This window comes from Corapipo altera, unplaced genomic scaffold (assembly GCF_003945725.1).
Source record: "Corapipo altera isolate COAL_440 unplaced genomic scaffold, ASM394572v1 165, whole genome shotgun sequence".
Lineage (NCBI taxonomy): Eukaryota > Metazoa > Chordata > Aves > Passeriformes > Pipridae > Corapipo > Corapipo altera.
In genome coordinates this window covers 2,399,588-2,418,426 of record NW_020884954.1, presented here as the reverse complement: position 1 = coordinate 2,418,426, position 18,839 = coordinate 2,399,588, and the positions used below count along the sequence as shown (strand labels likewise).

Sequence of the window (18,839 nt, the reverse complement as noted above, 5' to 3'; positions counted from 1 at the left end):
TTGGGCTCTGGCAGGGCAGTGGGGATGGCTGGGACACATCCCATGGCAGTCCAGCTCAGATGTGGGGTCAGCAGGTCAGCACAGCGCTCGGATGGGGAAAAGGCTTCTGGAATGGGGAAGGAAACAGCCAGGAAATTTTAGGAGGGTTGAGTCCTGCCAGCATTCCTGCCAGGTTGGAGAACAGAAGCATGCCTGAACATGCAGCTGGCTGCTGTGAAGCACAGCTGGGTACCGAGAATCCAGACATCCCCCCTGAGATTCCACCAATAATCACAAACCCAAGAAAATTTAACCACCATTTATCGTCACTGGAAGTGGAAACAGTCTGGGAAATTTAAATTGGTCTGTGTAAACAAAGCAAATGTCTGAGCAACCTGGTCTAGTGGAAGGTATCCCTGCACATGGCAGGGGGTTTGACTGGATGGGCTTTACAGGTCCCTTCCCACCTCAACCATTCCATGATCCTGTGATTCTGAGTCTGCCTCAACATCCCAGTGATGGGGATAATGAAGGGGGGAGACTGGAACCTGAGACATCCACGAAGAATAATCATAATGAGATGACATGACTCTGCAGAAAATGTCCTTGTTTCCATGGAAAGGCTTCCAGGGCTGAGAGCTGGCACTGATGCCTGCCCAAATCCAGCAGCAGTCACTGCAACCAGTTACATCATTCAGCTTTATTTCAATTGGCCAAGTCTTTCTGCATTTTGTATCTCCTGATAAGATCTGGATTAAAGCTGCTGGTGGAATACACTGCCTTGAACCCTTCTCCTTCCCCAGCACGTGGGTCAGCATGTGGGTCAGTGGGATGACATTCCTATCTATGACTTTGTATTATGTTCTGGCTATATAAAACCAATCTCCCTCTGGGAAGTTGAAAGATTGCTTCTACATACCATCTACATAAGGTTTCTTTCCTCTTTAGACACACACTCACCCACATACCATCAGCTACTTTGCATTTAAATGGAAGCTGAAGCTAGCTCTAAAAAACCCCCACAAGGAAACAGTATTTTGGGACCTGAAAAGCAAATGTTGGTAGCTGCACATAAACTATCTTACCTTCCAAGGAGTGGAGGCCTTTTTCTTTGGCAATCTCATACACGCTGCTGAAATCATCGCCAAGGTTTGGATCTGCATTAGCTGTGAGCAGGGCCTTCACCACACTGTCACAAAACAGAAGGAAAGTAAGGCAGAAGTAGGATATGAGGAATTAAAGTCCTTCAGGAACCGGGAAGTGCTCAGAAAGCCCTCCTCAAACACTCCCAGGAATGTTAATATGTTAATATTGTTAAGAAACCACAATTACAACTGAATATTCAACAAACAGGATTCCACCAGCATATTTTAGAATGAATGAGATGGGGGAGGCACTGAAAGAACAGGTGACATCACAGGGATACGCAGCTCTCCCAAGGAGACCTGCACAGAACATGCTCTGAGCACGTGGCATTCCCAGATGCAGATCTCGGCTCCAAGGTCACCCCTGTCCCTGCGAGAAGGAAAATTATTGTGACCTATATTGGTGCCATCCTACCACCACAAAAAGAGCAAACAACTTCCATGGGAAGCAAGTCTGCAGGAGGCCCTGAAGATGATCAGAAAGCTGGAGCACCTCTGCTGTGGAGACAGGCTGAGAGAGCTGGAGGCAGCACTGCAGGTGGGATCTCACCAGAGTGGAGGAGAGGGGCAGAATGCTCTCCCTCGTCCTGCTGCCCATGGTGCTGGGGATCACACAGTTGCATTTTGGGCTGCTAGCAAATGCTGCACACTATGAAGACACTGCAGCAGGACAGAACCACACAGCACACACTGTCCAGGCAGTTTTGGTGTGGAAGTCCTCAATCTCTGCTTCTGAACCCAAACAATCACCAGGCCAGAATTAGATTTCTCACCACTTCTGAAAGCAGCTTGAAGCCAGTTAATTCTTAATTTTTTTCCCAGGGTCCAAGCTTCCCATGACAAGTAGACAGTAACTCGTTTGTTAGCATTCATCAGCGGTGACACGGCTCACAGGCTGACAGCGCCGCAGCCTGACTGACACGTATCTGCGGGCTCTGGCCTGTCAACTCACATCTGGAATTTAACTTAAGCTTCTCTCTCATTTACCCTATAAATGCATTAGCAGAATCAGAGGTGCCTATTTTATTCTTTGAGGATGGTGCAATAGAGGCCGGCTCCTTACCGGCACCAGCGCGCTCCTCACCACGTCCAGAGTCCCTTTCAGTGGGCACAGCACCAGGACAGGGGCAGGAGACAGAATCACAGGAATTTTCAGGTTGGAAAAGCCCTCTAAGACCATCGAGTCCAACCATTCCCTCAGCACTGCCAGGGCCACTGCTAACCCAAGGGCCACCTCCACAAACCATTTAAATCTCTCCAGGGATGGGGACTCCCCCTGTGCCCTGGGCAGCTGTACCAGGGCTGGACAGTCCTTTCTGGGAAGAAATTTTCCCAATATCCAACCTAAACCTTCCCTGGAACAACTTGAGGCAGTTTCCTCTTGTCCTATCTCTCGTTACCTGGGAGAAGAGACAGATCCCCACCTATATAATACAGCCATTGTATAAACTCATTCCCTCCAGTAAAAAGCCATTCCTGCAGTGTAAATCACTCTTCCCTGTTATAAAGACATTCACAGAATCACAGACTGGTTTGGGTTGGAAGGTAGTTTCAACCCCCCTGCCATTCTCCCAGTGTAAACCCATTTAACCAGGACAAAGTCATAGAACCACAGAATCATTTGGATTGGAAAACCCCGTGACACCACTGAGCCCAACTGTTCCCCCAGCACTGCCAAGGTCACCACTAACCCATGTCCACAAGTGCCACATCTACATGGCTGTTAAATCCCTTCAGGGACAGGGACTCTACCACTGCCCTATGAAGCCTATGCCAGGGCTGGACAACCCTTTGAGGGAAGAAATTATGTGCCTCAATTAGGCCTTTGACAACCTTGCCCTAGCAGCTGACTTACAGTGATCCTTGCATCAGCTCTTCCAACATCCCCACCAGGGAGCTGAGTCTCTGATCACTCAAGTCCTTGGAAGTACAGGTTCTGACATGGTCAAACCACCCTTGTAGGACCTCATTCTTATGGCTGTCACCACCAAAAAGATCCCTCTACTCCAATTTTAGCTCGCAGGCTAAAATATCTTCAGGTCCCTGCATCTCCCTCATTTTAAGGGAAATGATCCCAAGTCCCAGTGTAGGACTTTAATCCACAACCTTGTAGCCCATGGGTGAGCTTCAGGTACTGAGTGAGTCATATGGGAACAGAGGATGACTTGCCATTTTCTTGATAACTCCATCCATCTTCCTTTCCTGCTCTCAGTGACTACAGAGAAATGAATGTTCTTCCCAGGCACTCCATCAGATATCACCTCTGTGTGCTCTCGGACACTCAGGAAGCCCCTTCCTCTTCATCCTTCAGCATTCTCTGGGCTGTGACCTTTTGTGAGAAGTTGAGCAGAGGACCACAGCTGCTACATGCAAGGTGGTGTAAGAGTGATGTGGTGGGTGATGATGGCAGAACTGCTCTGCCCTCTCTATGAACTACCCTCTGCACCATATTCACCCAGCAGTAAGAAACATTCCCGTAGCTTTTACCACAGCTGGAAGGTTCAAGTTTAATAAGCACAGATATCACTTCCTGGCAAACTCTGCTCTTCCAAAATCCTGGCACTGGTCTAGTAACAACACATCACACATCCAGGCTCTCTCTCCAATCATCTTTCAATCTCATCTCCTGCTTTTGGGATATGCCGACCCCTCCAGGCACTTCTCCATCAGCCAGACATTCCTGGAATCACAACTATTGATTGTACCTATCCAATTCGCAGGTAATGGGACATTCAAGCAAATTAGGCTGTAGGAGAGGTAACACTGCCATCAAAATGCAGAGGAACTGCATTCAGTGGTGCAAAGCATGTGAATGTCCCTGGAACAGGGAAGTGACTTGCAAAATCAGGAGATTAGAGGAGCTCCAAGAGAGCTGAAGAGGGACTTTGGACAAGGGGTGGAGGAACAGGACAAGGCAGAATGGCTTCCTACTGACAGAGGGCAGGGTTAGAAGGGATATTGGGAAGGAATTCTTGGCTGTGAGGGTGGGGAGGCCCTGGCACAGGGTGCCCAAAGAAGCTGTGGCTGCCCCTGGATCCCTGGAAGTGTCCAAGGCCAGGTTGGACAGGGCTTGGAGGAACCTGGGCTAGTGGAAGGTGTCCCTGCCCATGGCAGGGGAGTTGGAATGAGATGAGCTTTAAGGCTCCTTCCAAACCCAAACTACCCTGTGATGAGTGAGTTTTAAACAGCGGATTCTCTGGCCAGTACACCCCCTGAGTTCCTCCTCTTGCTGCCAGGCATTTGGGCAGAACAGCACCCCATGCCAGATCCTAGAAGGAGTGGGTCACTGATGGCTGGCCGGGCTGCTCCAGCCTCCCTCATAACTCACCTGTGCTCAACAGCCTCAACAAGCTGAGTTTTAATTTGCTGATCAAGTTTTGATTGGATTAGAGGCAGAGCCTATTCATCAGCATGAATATAAATCTGAATTGACCCTGGTGATGACTCAGAGGGCAATGCTGGGCTGGAGTTGGCTGGGCAGTTCAATCGATTGGGGAAAGTGCTTTCTGCTTGTAATGGCCGGGCCAACATATTGTTCAATAAATAAATACATATACACAATGCAGGGGGTGGGAAATCAATGACAAGATGCATCAGGAGAGGCGCTGTGCCTGGGCCAGGGCGCAGGCAGCTGGGGTTGGTGAACCAAGGAGGCCGGTGATCCCCCTGACCGCGAGGCACCGGCACAATGCAGGCGCCGGGCGCGCTTGGATACGCGGCTGCCCCGAGCTCGTGTGGGAGCCACAGCTCCTGCCTGCACACAAAGGAGATCCTTCTGTGGCTGTATCTTAGCTGTGTAAAGCTCAGTAGGGTTGGGAGGAGCTGCTGTTCGCACTCCAGCCCCTGCCCACTCCTTTTTTTTCCCGTGGATGAGGCTAAACGTGGACGTGTGCCTTCCCAGGAACGTGTGCACACCTACCCGTGGCACAGGGAGTCAGGCAGCCACAGCATTCCCTCGCTCTGCGGTGGTTTATTATTGACCTAGATAAAAGTGATTGACTCCTCAAACAAGGATAAAAAGGGACTATGAGATCCAAAAAAGCCTTGCTCCCTGCCTGGGAAAACAAGCAGAGAAGCCATTTCCATGGCTTGGAGAGCTGCAGGAACCTGCTAAACTGACAGTATCTCACTGTGCCTGACCTACAGGACATTAGATGCTGTTAATCCCTGAAAAGAGGAGTACTCATGCCCAGAGGTCTGAAATGGGGACACAAGGCAGTGGTGCGGGGAACAGTTGCAGGAACAGCTGAGTGGACACTGTTCATCAAAAACACCCGGAAAGGGAGTGGTTGAAAGCCAGTGCCCCAATTTGTAGGATTCAGCCCTCCAAATGTCCTGCCATCACAGCTGAAACCCATGTCCAACTCCTCAGCCTTCTGACAGGTGACACACTCGGCCGTACCCGCTTCCAAAGGCACCCAGATATTTCTCCAGCTCCACTGCAGACAGCTCTGAATGACTTGCCTGAAGTGAAAGGAGTGAAAAACCCCCCATGGAACAGATGTATGTACCTAATATAGATAACAAGACTGCGCCAGTTCATCATGTCACTGCCTGTAGACAGGGAACTGCTCCAGATCAGTTACCCTTCACCAATCTCAGAACAAACCCACTAGAATACCACTGTGCGTGAGGAATTGTTATTACCAGTATAAAACACCCACACAGCACCTTCAGTGTATGTGTGGAAAAGGCACAGGCACCAGTGATGCCCAAGAAGACAAAGCTCACCTGACCTGACAGTGTGCTGGCAGCCCAGAGCCCCCCTGGATCCTGGGCTGACCCCACAGCATGGGCAGCAGCTGAGGGGGGGCTTCTGCCCCTCTGCTTCACTCTGGTGAGACCCCACCTGCAGTGCTGACTCCAGCTCTGTGGAAGCAAAAGCAGATTCCAGTGTCTTTTAGAACGACTCAAATTCACCCCACTGGGACTCAGAGCTTCCATGCTGCTCCATGCCTTAGTTTCCCTTTCCACACAAGCAGTTTTCAACCTCAGAGATGGTTGAGAGGATGATTCAATATTTCACTGTCATTTTATTTCTGCAGAAACGATGAAAACTGGAGTAGCTGGATAAAGAAAAGGTCACTGTGCTACAAAATACAGACACACAGCTAAGTTCCTACCTGCTTTGAGGTTTAATTTACAATAGCTGTATTGCTGATTTTAACAAATGCACAAACACCTCAGTATGCATTTCATCAAAGCTTAATTACTATAAATATGCCAAAGCTATGGTAAATTCCCCCAGCAATGGAAGTTACGGCACAAAACCTTCCTCTGCTCCTGTTAACATGGTCACAGCTGATATGAATTTAGCCCATAACCCAGTTACAACCCATATCATCTTCATGGAGCCAAGGAATTTGGACCTTCACTCCCTCTCACATGAAAAAAGGAACCCTAAGTGTCCCTCTGCACTAGATCCACCACTGTATCTCCACTCACAGCTAGGAACTGGTCTCCCCTATCTGTGAGAACGCGGTGGAACACAATGCCTTCCCATGTTTTGGATACAAGACATTTCCAAGAGGAAGAAAATGACCGTTGTTTTGTTGTAAAAAGAAAAGACAGACCCTAAACTTGCCTTCCAGCACACGGGATTTTATCTTGTAGCTGATGGCAACTGACAGGAATCATTAAAGCAGTGCCTCTGGAATTAAATTAAACATATGGATTGGGGCTGTCTAATTGGAAGAGTGAGGGCTGTGAAAATTGGGAAACATGACAAAGCTAAAGGACAGGTCACAGAAATCTCCAGCAGTACAGTGGAGACTGAAAACGACTTTCTTCTCAGAAAAACACCTTTGGAAAGGCAGTAATTTGGGGCTGAAGGCTTCCTTTTTCTTAGCTGAAAACCCCCATCTCAGTTCCGAGCATCCCAGCCCTTTGAAGCTGTGCTGAGGAACCCTCTGCAGGTATCAGCAACCTTAAAAGTGGAAGTGCTGAGAGAGCCAGTGAGTTAAACTAATTGGAATGACCTTGGTCTTGTTGCAGTACCTGCAGGTCCTGCCATCTCTGAGCCAGGGACAGCCCCAGCTCACCTCTCCAGAGCCTGCTGGGCTGAGGGGCTAAGGACCAAAAGTCACAACAACTCCAAATCCACCAATCGGGCAGATTACACAGGGAGATAGCAACAGGACAAGGGGGAATGGATTCACACTGACAGAGGACATGGGTAGATGGGATACTGGGAAGAAATTCTTCCCTATGAGGGTGGGGAGGCCCTGGTACAGGTTGTCCAGAGAAGCTGTGGCTGCCCCTGGATCCCTGGAAGTGTCCAAGGCCAGGTTGGACGGGGCTTGGAGCAACCTGGGCTGGTGGAAGGTGTCCCTGCCTGTGGCAGTGGGGTGGAACTGGACAGGCTTCAAGGTCCCTTCCAACCCAAACCATTCCACGATTCTGTGATTCTGTGAGATCAGCTGCTGAGGCTGAAGAAAGCAGTTTTAGAGCATCACATTTTACAAAGGGACCACACTCTAAAAACAAAACAATCCTGCATCCTAGTGCCTCTGATTCCTCCCCTCCCCAGTCCACCCCAGGCACAACATTTAGTTTGGGTTACAAAACTCACCCTGTGGACTATGCAGGGAATTTCAAACCCTCTGTGGTCTTGTTCCAGCTCATTGCATTTCCCAGTCCCCACTGTGGACATTACAATGCTAGAAACAGGACCAAGGGCCAAAACCTCATCTGGCACAATCCCAGAGCTGTTACACCAGGAGTAGGTCTGGCTTGCATTTATGTTTGCCTCCATAAAAGACGGAATCACAATCACTAAGGTGGGAAAAGACCTCTAAGATCATAAAGTTCAACTGCATCCAATTACTCTTCTGCTATATGGAGACAAGTCCTACTGTGCTTCAGGTACTGAAGGGCTTCCTAATTTTCAATTAAAGTCAGTATTCATCCAAAATGTGGGAAAAATAAACAGAATCTGCCCAACAGAGCCAAAAGCTTTTTCTTTTGGCCAGGTACACAGCTAAGGCAGATGCAGTGCTGGCTCTGCCCTCTCAGCAGGGACCAGCCTGAGGACCGTGCGTTTTTTACTGCAGAGATGTTTTCATTAGCATTTCCACTTGATTTTAGGCCCAATTTTAGGTAATTATTGTCCCACGAGCAGCCCTTCTCCCTGCCTCCTCTTAGCCTTTGCAACTCGGGAAGCCCTGTTCTGCTCCACCAGTCACTCGGAATGGTCAACAGTCGTCACACTCCGCTGCTGGCCATTGTCCAGTGGGAAAGGTGGGAGGCTCCCGAGCCCGTCCCTTCGCGGACAGGCAAACAACGGGGCCCGTTGCTGCTCGGACATCAAAGTTAAACAAACAGCCCCGAGCCCCCACCTCTGGGCCTGTCCTAAGGAGCTCCCCGAGGAGGTCACGACTTCCAGCTTGTCATAGCACACATCAAAGTTTGCACCACACACGAACTCGGCACACGGATTGGAATCGTGTCGCCCGAGAGCGGATATTCAGCCTTTGTGCACTGCTTTAATCCTGTGTTTTCCCAAGTAATTAGGCTTTTTTGCTTATGAACTTGTGACTAAGTAAAGCATCCCTGAGAGGTTGTAACATCAAAGCTCATTCTCCCGCCTGTCCCACGTTTTCCAAAATTGGATTTCTTTTCCCCCTTTTTTTTCCTTAAATAAAAAAAGCTAATTGAATTTAGTTGTAGACTGAATATATTTAGGAGTGTCTTTAAAAGGTTACAAGAAGGCAGAGTGATCATCATGGGAACTGTAGAGAGAGGGCACAGCATTCAGGCTTTTTGCTCCAGAAAGGCCTGGATGAAAGCCCCAGCCATGGCCCCACCAGTGAGGAGGGACACGACAGCCCTTACGGGAGTGATTTTGGATGGTGGGGTGTCCGACTACCCACCACAATGACATCCCACAGGCACAGGATCACCAGAGGCCACAACCTGAGAGCTGCTGTGGAATGGCACCATCAGTTCAGACGTCACGCCCCCGGGACTGTGGAGCAGCCTGTCCCCATCCCTCACACCACAGACTGGGCACAGCAGCACTGACAAGCTCCCCTGGGTTAAGCTCCACAACACATCCCAAACTTTACGGGAGCTCACTGTGGGTTGAAGTGCCTCAGTGAGGACGTGAGACACACGTACCTGGAGTTCCTGCTGATGGCTGCCACCATGAGAGCCGTCCAGCCCAGCCTGTGCCTCGCGTTCACATCCGCGCCTTCCTGCAACAGCCTGCAGAGGGGAGAGACACGGTCAGGAAGCAGAGATGTGGAGAGCATCCCAAGCATCCCGGATCTAATGAGGGAAAGCAGAACGTTTTACTGTGCAAGCACCTGCTCCAGCACAGCTCAGAAGACCCTACATGAAGTTGATTCAATCCAGTTTCTCACAGCTGACCAAACTGAAATGAACATCCAGGTGACAGCAAGCCCAGTCCTTTCAGAGGCTGCAATGCCAACATCTCGTTTTCTTTATTGTTTATTTCTTTATTTTTTATTTCTTTCTTCTATTCAGTCTAATTCCTGAAGAACGAATCAGTAGCAAAGCTGATAAACCCAAATTCCAATGATGTTTGGATCCTTTGGCTGCACAGCACCCATTAGGCTTTAGAAGCAGCTCAGTGGATCTCCAAAGCCTGTGTCACCAGCAGATATTTTGCAGTTTTCTCACACAACATGAGAACAAATAAGACAACCCCCAAAAATATGAGGCACCAAACTATCCCTGGTGCTTTGCCCCCAAAAATTTCTCAGCCTTTTTACAAGACAATGGTAAGGGAGAGGTTCTCACAGCAGCTAATTTAGATCATCCTAAAACAAGTACTGAACCCAGACAGAATGAAATTACAGTTCTCTCTGCAGACCACAAGGAAAGAGGGAAGTTCAGAATTCAGACACAAATTTTACAGTGCTCAGCTTAAATGAGACAAGCTCTGAGCCCTACATGTCCACAGAATCACGGAATGACTCAGAGAAGGTTTGGGTTTGGAAGGAGCCTTAAAGCTCATCTCATTCCAACTCCCCTGCCACGGGCAGGGACACCTTCCACTAGCCCAGGTTGTTCCAAGCCCTGCCCAACCTGGCCTTGGACACTTCCAGGGAGGGGGCAGCCACAGCTTCTCTGGACAACCTGTGCCATTTGGGGTTGGAACAAGATGGTCTTGAAGCTCCCTCCAACCCAAATATATATCCTTCAGTGATATGATGATATATGATATGATAATCCTAAAGTTATTTTCAACCAGCCATACTGCTGCCTAAGCTTTGGCTCGTATCTTGAACACAGCTGAAACACAGTTGTCCCAACTGACTGGAAAAACCAGCCAGATAAACATCATCCAAATAAAAAGCCTGTATCCCCCTCCAGTTGAACTTTATTATGCTCTATTTGACTGAGACATGAGAGCCAACTGGCAGATGGCTTCAGCCAAGCTCTACACAGAAGCGTGTTGGTGAGCTCTTCTGACTCAAGTAGAGGTACAATAGGTTGGTAATGGGTCTGGGTGGACAATCTGACCACCCTTTTTTGACATAAGGGGTGGCTAGCACTGGTGCCCTGGTTCTGGATGCTCTAACTGTTCATTGGGCACTTGGACAGAGATCTAAAAGCATAGAATCATGACTGGCAGCCTTCATTTGTAGCACCCAACTGTGATTCAGGAGGCAGTAAGCAATCACAGCATCAACAGAAGGTTTATGTTCTCTCTACCAGGGTTACAATTTAAAAGTTTAACGATAATGAACTATCCAGCAGGTCCTTGCTCCCAAACAATTTGATACTTGATCCTACACGGTAGTAGAGGAACTAATTTTCATGTAGAATCCTTCTCAGACCCAACTTCTCTTTCTTTTTTTCTATGCAGTGTGATATCCGAAGAGCCTCCCAGCAGCGTGATGAAGAGCAAGGATGGAGAGCAAGGGTGATTAGCCTGAAGCCTGGTGGGGGGGTTGGATCTCCTTCTGCCAGCACCTCATCCCTGTAAGTGAACGCTAAGAGCAGCAGACGGCTGAGAGCAGAGATATCCCTGTGCCTCCCCCAGGCTTCCTGTGCCGGTGGGGCCGGATGTGCCCGGGCACACGGGGGCTGGCAGATTGCTATCTGCAGAGATCAGCTCCCGCTGCTGCAGCTCTGCTTACAGAGGTGTTTGCACTCACAACAGAGACGAGCCAGCCTGGCTCAGACACACGGCTCAGGGACACTGCCCGCGGGAGAAATGCACACCGCGGCTCCATCTGTGCCCCACGTGTGCTCCGCGCAGCACAGGGCGCTGCTCCCTCTGCCTGAGGACCCCTCGCTCGCTGCCCCCGCAGGAACCAGCTCCAGACCCGGTTCCCCCAGAGCCTGCGGAGCCGTTCCCACCAGCGCCACAGCTGCCTCACCCCAGACACTGCGATGGCCAACCCTCTGCCACTTGTCTCTCGGAGTGGCACGGAACGACGCCTCCCAGTTATTTCTGAATCCCACTGTATTTCCTTGGCCATTTGAAAGCCCTTTCAAAGCAGTAGTATTCGCATCAGTCCCTTCCTACAATGTGTCAGCCTCACAGCCACAGAAAATCCGGGAAATAAAGGAATCTATGACCACAAAGGAGTGGCAGCCTGACAGAGGAACCCAGGAGGGGCAGGGGCACCTCAGAGCTGAACCTCCACAGGTAAGAAGGCATCAGCTAAGCCAGGATGGAGGCACTCAAACACCTTCGGGTGCCTGATAACTAAAACCTTTAAGCCCAACCCCTACCACCCATTAACATCTTAAACGAGGTTTAATGAATGCAATTCACAAAGTATCAGCCCCATTTGGACTTGGCCATGGTATTATTATAATTTTACATTAAATGGGCAAACAGACCATCCTGGTCACCTTCCTTCAGCCACTGGGGCACTCTGCTGCAAAAGGTTCGGTCTTAATTCCATATGTCATGAATTTTACCATTTCACAGAAGGGTTTGAGCTGGAAGGGACCTTGAAGATCATCCAGTTCCAACCCCTCTGCCGTGGGCAGGGACATCTCCCACTAGACCAGGTTGCTCCATACCCCGTTCAGTCTGGCCTTGAACACTTACAGGGATGGATATTTCTTCCCAATGTCCAATCTAACCCTGCCCCCTGTCAGTGTGAAGTCATTCCCCCTTGTCCTGTCACATTTATTTTCTCATGAATGGAACCTGCAGTGAAACTCTTCAGCATCTCCTTATGAGATGAAGCACAGGACATCAGTCTTCATTTAAACTAAAGAGATGATGTTTCAAACTAAAAGATGACAGATTGAGATTAGATATTGGGAAGAATTTCATTCCTGGGAGGGTGGGGAGGCCCTGGCACAGGTTGCCCAGAGAAGCTGTGGCTGCCTCATCCCTGGAAGTGTCCAAGGCCAGGTTGGATGGGGCTTGGAGCAACCTGGGCTAGCGGAAGGTGTCCCTGCCCATGGCAGGGGGCTTGGGACTTGATAATCTTTAAGGTCCCTTCCAACCAAAACCATTCTGTGATTTCAGGATTCTTAAGGTACTTTGGAGCCACTGAAAAATACCTGTGAACTCACTGGCAGGCTTTTTTTCTCTACAGACACACTGAACAATGAATTATCTTCATTCTTCAATAAAAAGATAACAAAATAAGATCCTAGTCCTGCAGTCAAACCTGCTAAACCATCGTGCAACCAGCAGGAAGGATGCTGGAGTCTTTGCTGTGGGATCTGCTCTGAGCAGAGCTATTAGAATTAGTCATGTAGTTTTCCATTCAGGAACCCAGACCATCACAAGCATCTGGAATGCCACGCCGCTGAGCCCAGCGCGAGAATTACTCGCATCACATCATCTCCCATAATATGCATTGACATTTCATTTAGGAGCTGGATTCTTTTTTTTTTTTTTTTTTTTGCTGTTAAATCATTGCAAGATGCTCAGCAACTTAACAGATTTTCAGACAACTGAACTTTATGTTCAGGGTCTTCAGGCCCATCATTAATTTTTCCCCCGCCTGATTTAATGATATGACAATCGATAAAGCCACGACCACTGCTCAGATCCCAGACAGCCAAATGTATTTACCAGCAGGACTATTTTATTTTAATTAAATAAATCCTCTGATCAATGTTTAGGATGTTTATCCACATTTTAACCAAGTAAGATCCAGGACACTCACTCTTACCTCCTAAGGAGTATCTCATGTGGATACAGCTTTATTAGCACCATTTTCAGTGTTTCTCAAATGACAAACTGTTCCTCGACTGCAGCAATGCCACCAAGATGTCTCTGCCCATGGCAGGGCATTGGACTAGATGACCTTCAAAAGCCCCTTCCAACCCAAACCCTTCTGGGATTCTGTGATTCATGACCCAGTCAGGAGAAGAACGCTGAAGCTGTTTCTGTTTGGGAGTGTGTTTGTATTTTAAGGATTTCAGATAAACCTGGTCTAGAGGAAGGTGTCCCTGCCCACGGCAGAGGGTTGGAGCTGGACGAGCTTCAAAGTCCTTTCCAGCCCAAACCATTCTGTGACTCCCTGATTCTGTGAACATCACCGTCTGCTCTGGAATTTGCCGGAGGAGTTCAGGCAGAGCAGCACCCACCGCTTTGTGCTCACGGCCTATTTTACCTCGAGACAGCAGCTCCCAAAGCTTCAGCACTTTGATCCCCGCAGAAGAGATAAAGAGCCCACGTCAGCAGCCGACGAGCCTTCTCCCCCCAGTGCCCCCGGACAGATGTGCCTCCTATTCACCCCGCCGCTGGGGTTCTGGGTGACTAACTCGCTGACACTGCCGAGCCCAGAGGGCATGTTTGAGTTTGTGCTCAGTGCCGGGAGCATGCCCAGCACTCCCTCCTGACAGGTGGAGGAAGAGGAAGCTGGAAACTTGAACTTTTGCAACAACAATAGCTTCTGTTCCTCTTGGCCTCTTAACCATTTCCCCCAGCCCTGTCCCAATATGTCACTGTTTAACTGCAGGGCGGGCGGTGCCCACCCTCTCAGGAACTGCCCTCTGCTCTGCAGGAGGAGGGAAGAAAACAAACCCAACAGTATCTCAGAACACGAAAGCACAGTGCCTGTTAGAGCCCAGGGAAAGGATCTGCCTGGGCAGGAGGACGTGGTGAGCTGTTCAAATCCCTTTGATGTGGCTGCTGTCTTCCTGGAGAGAGTTCACGGCTGTTTCTCACCCTCCTTGCAGGGCCAGTAACACACCACGGTGCTCTGTGGAAACACACGGACCTGCACAGTGTGGGGTAGGGTAGAGGCAGATGGGCAGGGCTTGGAGCAGCCTGGTCTAGTGGAAGGTGTCCCTGCCCATGGCAGGGGGGTGGAAGTGGGTGAGCTTTAAGGTCCCCTCCAACCCAAACCCTTCAGGGATTCTGCAGTTGGCATCGCCAGGTTTGGAAGAGAATGTGCAGCCTCACACAGAGGAGCCCTGATTCAGTCCGTCACCCCAATGCAACAGCTGAGCTGAGCCTCGGAAAAATACCCCACCAGCCTGCTAGCCTGGCTCTGGCAGTGGCCAGCAGCAGACAGCCAGGAAAAGAACATGAGTCATCACTGATTGCAGACAGATTTGAGCATAATACACTAACCTGTGACAGTACACTTCCACTGGAGGTGGCATGTGTTACCTGCTCAGCTCACTCTGCACAGATACAAATTCAAGGGTCAGACTCCCTCGCATCCACCGAGAGTCACAGTTTATGTGCTGTGTAAGACAGCATTCAGCCTCTGTTTGTAACCTGCTGCCTGACATCTCCCTGGCTGCTCCTTGGCTCCTGAGCTGTGAGGGAAGGGGAATAATTGCTCCCATGGTTGTACAGGCCACATTAACACTGGTGAACTGCTTCTCCTCCAAACCCAGAGCTGCTCGCTGAGACTACCCTACACTCAGCCCTGCTGATAAACCTGCACCAGTTGCAATTAACCATGTGATGGTTCCCAGATGTATTCCAAACACACGCAAACTCCCACACATCCAGGCGTGCTGGTGTCTGCTTCCAGAGAGAGGGACAGTTAAGGCTTTAAAACTGTTTTGGGAAGAAGCATGAGGTCTCCTGTCTCCTGTGGCCATCTGGGTGCCGACTGCGGAGATATCGGCCCGTGACTCAGTGTGCAAACCCCAACAGTCCTGGGAGGCCAAAATACACCAAGAAGCATGAAAAAAAGGGCAGTTTTCCAGTTATCCAGTACAGGAAAGCACAGCACACACAAGTCTCCCCCAGTACTTCATAGTCAACATGAAGAAATCTGGGCTGTTGTATCTCAGTTCCCAGGGCCGTGGGCCAAATCAAACTCAATAACCAGTCACAAAACTTCCACTGAAACCCAGACCTGGATAATTTGGTCATTTAGAAGAAAAGATTAAAGGGGAAATTTACAGGAAAAACATCTGTTTATCCTAAAAACCCAGGTGTCTGTCAATTCAGATACACACAGTCAAATGCAGGCCCAGCATCCTACAAACATGGAGCAATGGAAATAAATGTAATTATAAATCATCTCCCAATCCTGTCTCCAACCTGCCCTCGCTATCACTGCTGAAGATGTCTCACAGCTGTTCAGGACAGAGATAAGGTACATGCTGGCTGGTGGCCAGAGGCCATCATGCTCTGTGAGCCAGTGGCATGACATCTATGCTCACCCTAAAAAGCATTCAAGCGTCCCTTGAGCCTCAGGCATAACACTCAGAGTTATTCTGTGAGAGGAAATGCTCCAACAGGTACAGCAGAGGATGCCTGCTCCTGTAAAGGCTCACCCACTCCTCACAGTGCCTTCCCATGATCAGATGCTCCAAGTAACCAAAGCCTGACTCACTACTCAAATCCTGTGTGCAGTTCTAGGCCCCTCATGGCAAGACAGACACTGAGGTGCTGGAGTGTGTCCAGAGAAGGGAATGGAGCTGGGGAAGGGTCTGGAGCACAGGTGTGATGAGGAGCGGCTGAGGGAGCTGTGGGGGGACCCTCTCGCTCTCCACACCTCCCTGACAGGAGCATGGAGCCAGTAAAGGGTCAGTCTGTTCTCTCAGGTAACAAGTCACAGCACGAGAGGAAGCAGCCTCAAGTTGTGCCACAGGAAGTGTAGGTTTGATATTCAGAAAAATTTCCTCATGGAAAAGGTTGTCCAGCCCTGGCACAGCTGTGCAGGACAGTGGGGGAGTCCCCATCCCTGGAGGGTTTTAACAGCCCTGTGCATGTGGCACTTGGGGACATGGGTCAGGGGTGGCCTTGGCAGTGCTGGGGAATGGTTGGACTTGACAATCTCAGAGGGCTTTTCCAACCCAAACAATTCTGTAATTCTGTGACAGAGCACAGAAACAAAGGGGAGGCTGTGGGTGTGCAGCAGGGTGTACAGCCACCAGCCCTGCCCTGACCAGTGGGAACACAGAGCAGCCCTCTTGCTGCTCTGCCTGACCAGGCTCACAAATCACCCAGACAACCCTAAGCAGCAGCTTCCTGCAATTACAAGCAGCAGAACACATGTGCCAATTAGCTGCACACCAATATCCTCTTTGGCCCTTGATCTAGGCCAGACCTCAGCCCTGGGGTGCAGCAGAGCCAGGCTGCTTCATCTGAGATCCTGGAGACTGGATGGAGTATCCCCTGGCTGCAGGCCAGGAGGGCTCTCCCCTCCCTCTCCATCTCCTCCCTCCCCTTCTGCACAGGGACAGCAGCTCCCATCTCTCCTGGGTGCCCGTGCTGGGTGGGAGATCTCAGCCTGAGACACACACACACGTGTGTGTGGTGTACACAAGGGAGCAGCAACGTCTCTTCCCATCCTACACAAACTGCCAGGCTGCCAAAAGATCTGAATTCCATACTAGCTGAGGGCAGCACCTGGGGCCTGGGAAACCTCTGGGATTCTGAGGGAGGCTAGGCAGAAGGACCAGGCTCTCCTCAACAAGCAGCTCCAGGGTTCTCTCACACTTCTCTTCCCCTTTACCAGGAAACCTGTTTTCCTCCTACAGTCCCAGACCTTGTCCCTGACAATGGCTGCAGCCAGCAGTCAGTGACAGGGCACTGCTGCTCACAAACCATCCAGGGAGCCTTTGAGTCGCTCCCCAGAGGTCTGGCCACAGGAGGAACACACCTCCTGGGGACTGGTCACACCCTGGGCCTGAGAAACCGGTTCATTTGTTACCATCTCGGGGAACGTGATACTGCCAGACGCTCCTGAAAGGTGCCACAGCACCACCCAAACGGGGCAGGCACAGCCAACTGTGACAAGAGGCCTGTGGTCATGGGCTGGAGCTCTGGAGATGCTCCACTCCCTATCAGATATGCCTTTGGTCACCCAACCACTCACCTCCCTGACTTCCTTGGCTGGGCAGGGCTCTCTCCCATGTTCCTCGTGGGAGACAAGCCCCTGGAGACCTTGTGGCTCAGGCTGAGGGGCACACAAGGGCTGTTTGTTCAGAGACAGATCCCCACAAATGAGCCTCTGCAGGGTCTGGCCCAGAGGGGTACGTTCATACCTGCTGCACAGCACGGCCTCAAACTTCGTCCTCTCTCGGCACGAGGATCTGCAACCCACCTCCCACTTCACAGGTAACAGTGCTCCCCACCCCTCCACACCTGCTCTGGATCTGACATAGCAAGGTGAGCACCCCACAGGGGCAGGGAGCAGCCAGTCCTGCTGCTTTATCCCAAGAAGGAGTGACAAGGCACAGCTGGGGGAGAGGACGAGCCCCTCCTTCCCCCAGGTGCTGGCAGAGCTTCCTGCCTTCCCAGCCCTTGGCACGCTGTGTTCTCACATGGCTCTGAACCCTGCTCACCTGTTGACTTCCAAAACGTTGTTGATCCTTGCAGCTTCCAGCAGAGCATCCTCTGAAATGCAGGAAGAAGAGAAAGGGGGTTGGCACAGAGACACACAAATGGACATCCTACCCCGGAATGTGCAGGGGCTGAGCTCACACCTCTCACCCAGTGAGCACGGGGCTGTTCCTGCGTGCAGGTTACCCCCAAGCCCCTCACCCCAACACCTGGTGAACAGGGAGCTGTGGGGTGCACTGTCACCCCAGCCTGTCACAGCCTCAGACAGAGTTTTCCACGGCAGGGCCAGCGAGTTCCCACCACAGGCTCAGAATGACATCTCCTGGCTAGAGAGGGGAAGGGCAGCACCCAGCTCTAGGAGATGGGAAAAGGCATCATTTGGGGAGGGAGGGACCTTAAAGCCCATCTTGTTCCAGCCCCCCTGCCATGGGCAGGGACACCTTCCACTAGCCCACGTTGCTCCAAGTCCCATCCAGCCTGGTTTTTAATATTTCCAGGGATGGGACAGCCACAGCTTCTCTGGGCAACCTGTGCTGGAGCCTCACCACCTTCAGAGGGAATTATTTCCTCCCAATATCTCATCTGACCCTGCCCTATGACAGTGGGAAGCCATTCCCCCTTGTCCTGTCCCTCCAGGCCCTTGCCCAAAGTCTCTCTCCAGCTCTCCTGTAGCCTTTCAGGCACCGAAGCATCCCGGATAACCCCTCCCCTAGAAGGTCCCCAGGTCAGTGCCAGCAGGCAGGCTCCGTGCCAGGCAGGGCCCCGCACGCCCCCAGCAGCGATAGTCACCCTTGGACAGGCGGTCCCGCAGGTAGCAGTAGGCCAGCGCGGCGATGAGGGCGGGCAGCCCCGCTGCCGGGGGGCAGCTCCCGGCTCCGCTCTGATGCCCGCCGGGGTCTCCCGCGATGCAGCAGCGCTGCTCCGCATCCCCGGGCCGCGGCGTCGGCTCCGCGGGGGACGGCGGCACGAGGCTGGGCCGCGGCCCCGGCACGGGGCGGCTGGGGCTG

The 18,839-nt window shown here is 51.0% G+C and overlaps 1 protein-coding gene across 1 annotated transcript in view; it reads right to left on the bottom strand.

Moving 5' to 3' along the window:
• Positions 1 to 18,839, bottom strand: part of CLPB (ClpB homolog, mitochondrial AAA ATPase chaperonin) — a 60,043-nt gene that overhangs the window by 33,915 nt on the left and 7,289 nt on the right. Inside the window, exons 2-5 of the mRNA XM_027663529.1 lie at positions 18,622 to 18,836; positions 17,835 to 17,886; positions 9,243 to 9,329; positions 1,065 to 1,168 (exon numbers count right to left, since the gene is read on the bottom strand). Coding sequence (XP_027519330.1) covers positions 1,065 to 1,168; positions 9,243 to 9,329; positions 17,835 to 17,886; positions 18,622 to 18,836 — 458 coding nt within the window. The remainder of the gene's footprint in view (positions 1 to 1,064; positions 1,169 to 9,242; positions 9,330 to 17,834; positions 17,887 to 18,621; positions 18,837 to 18,839) is intronic.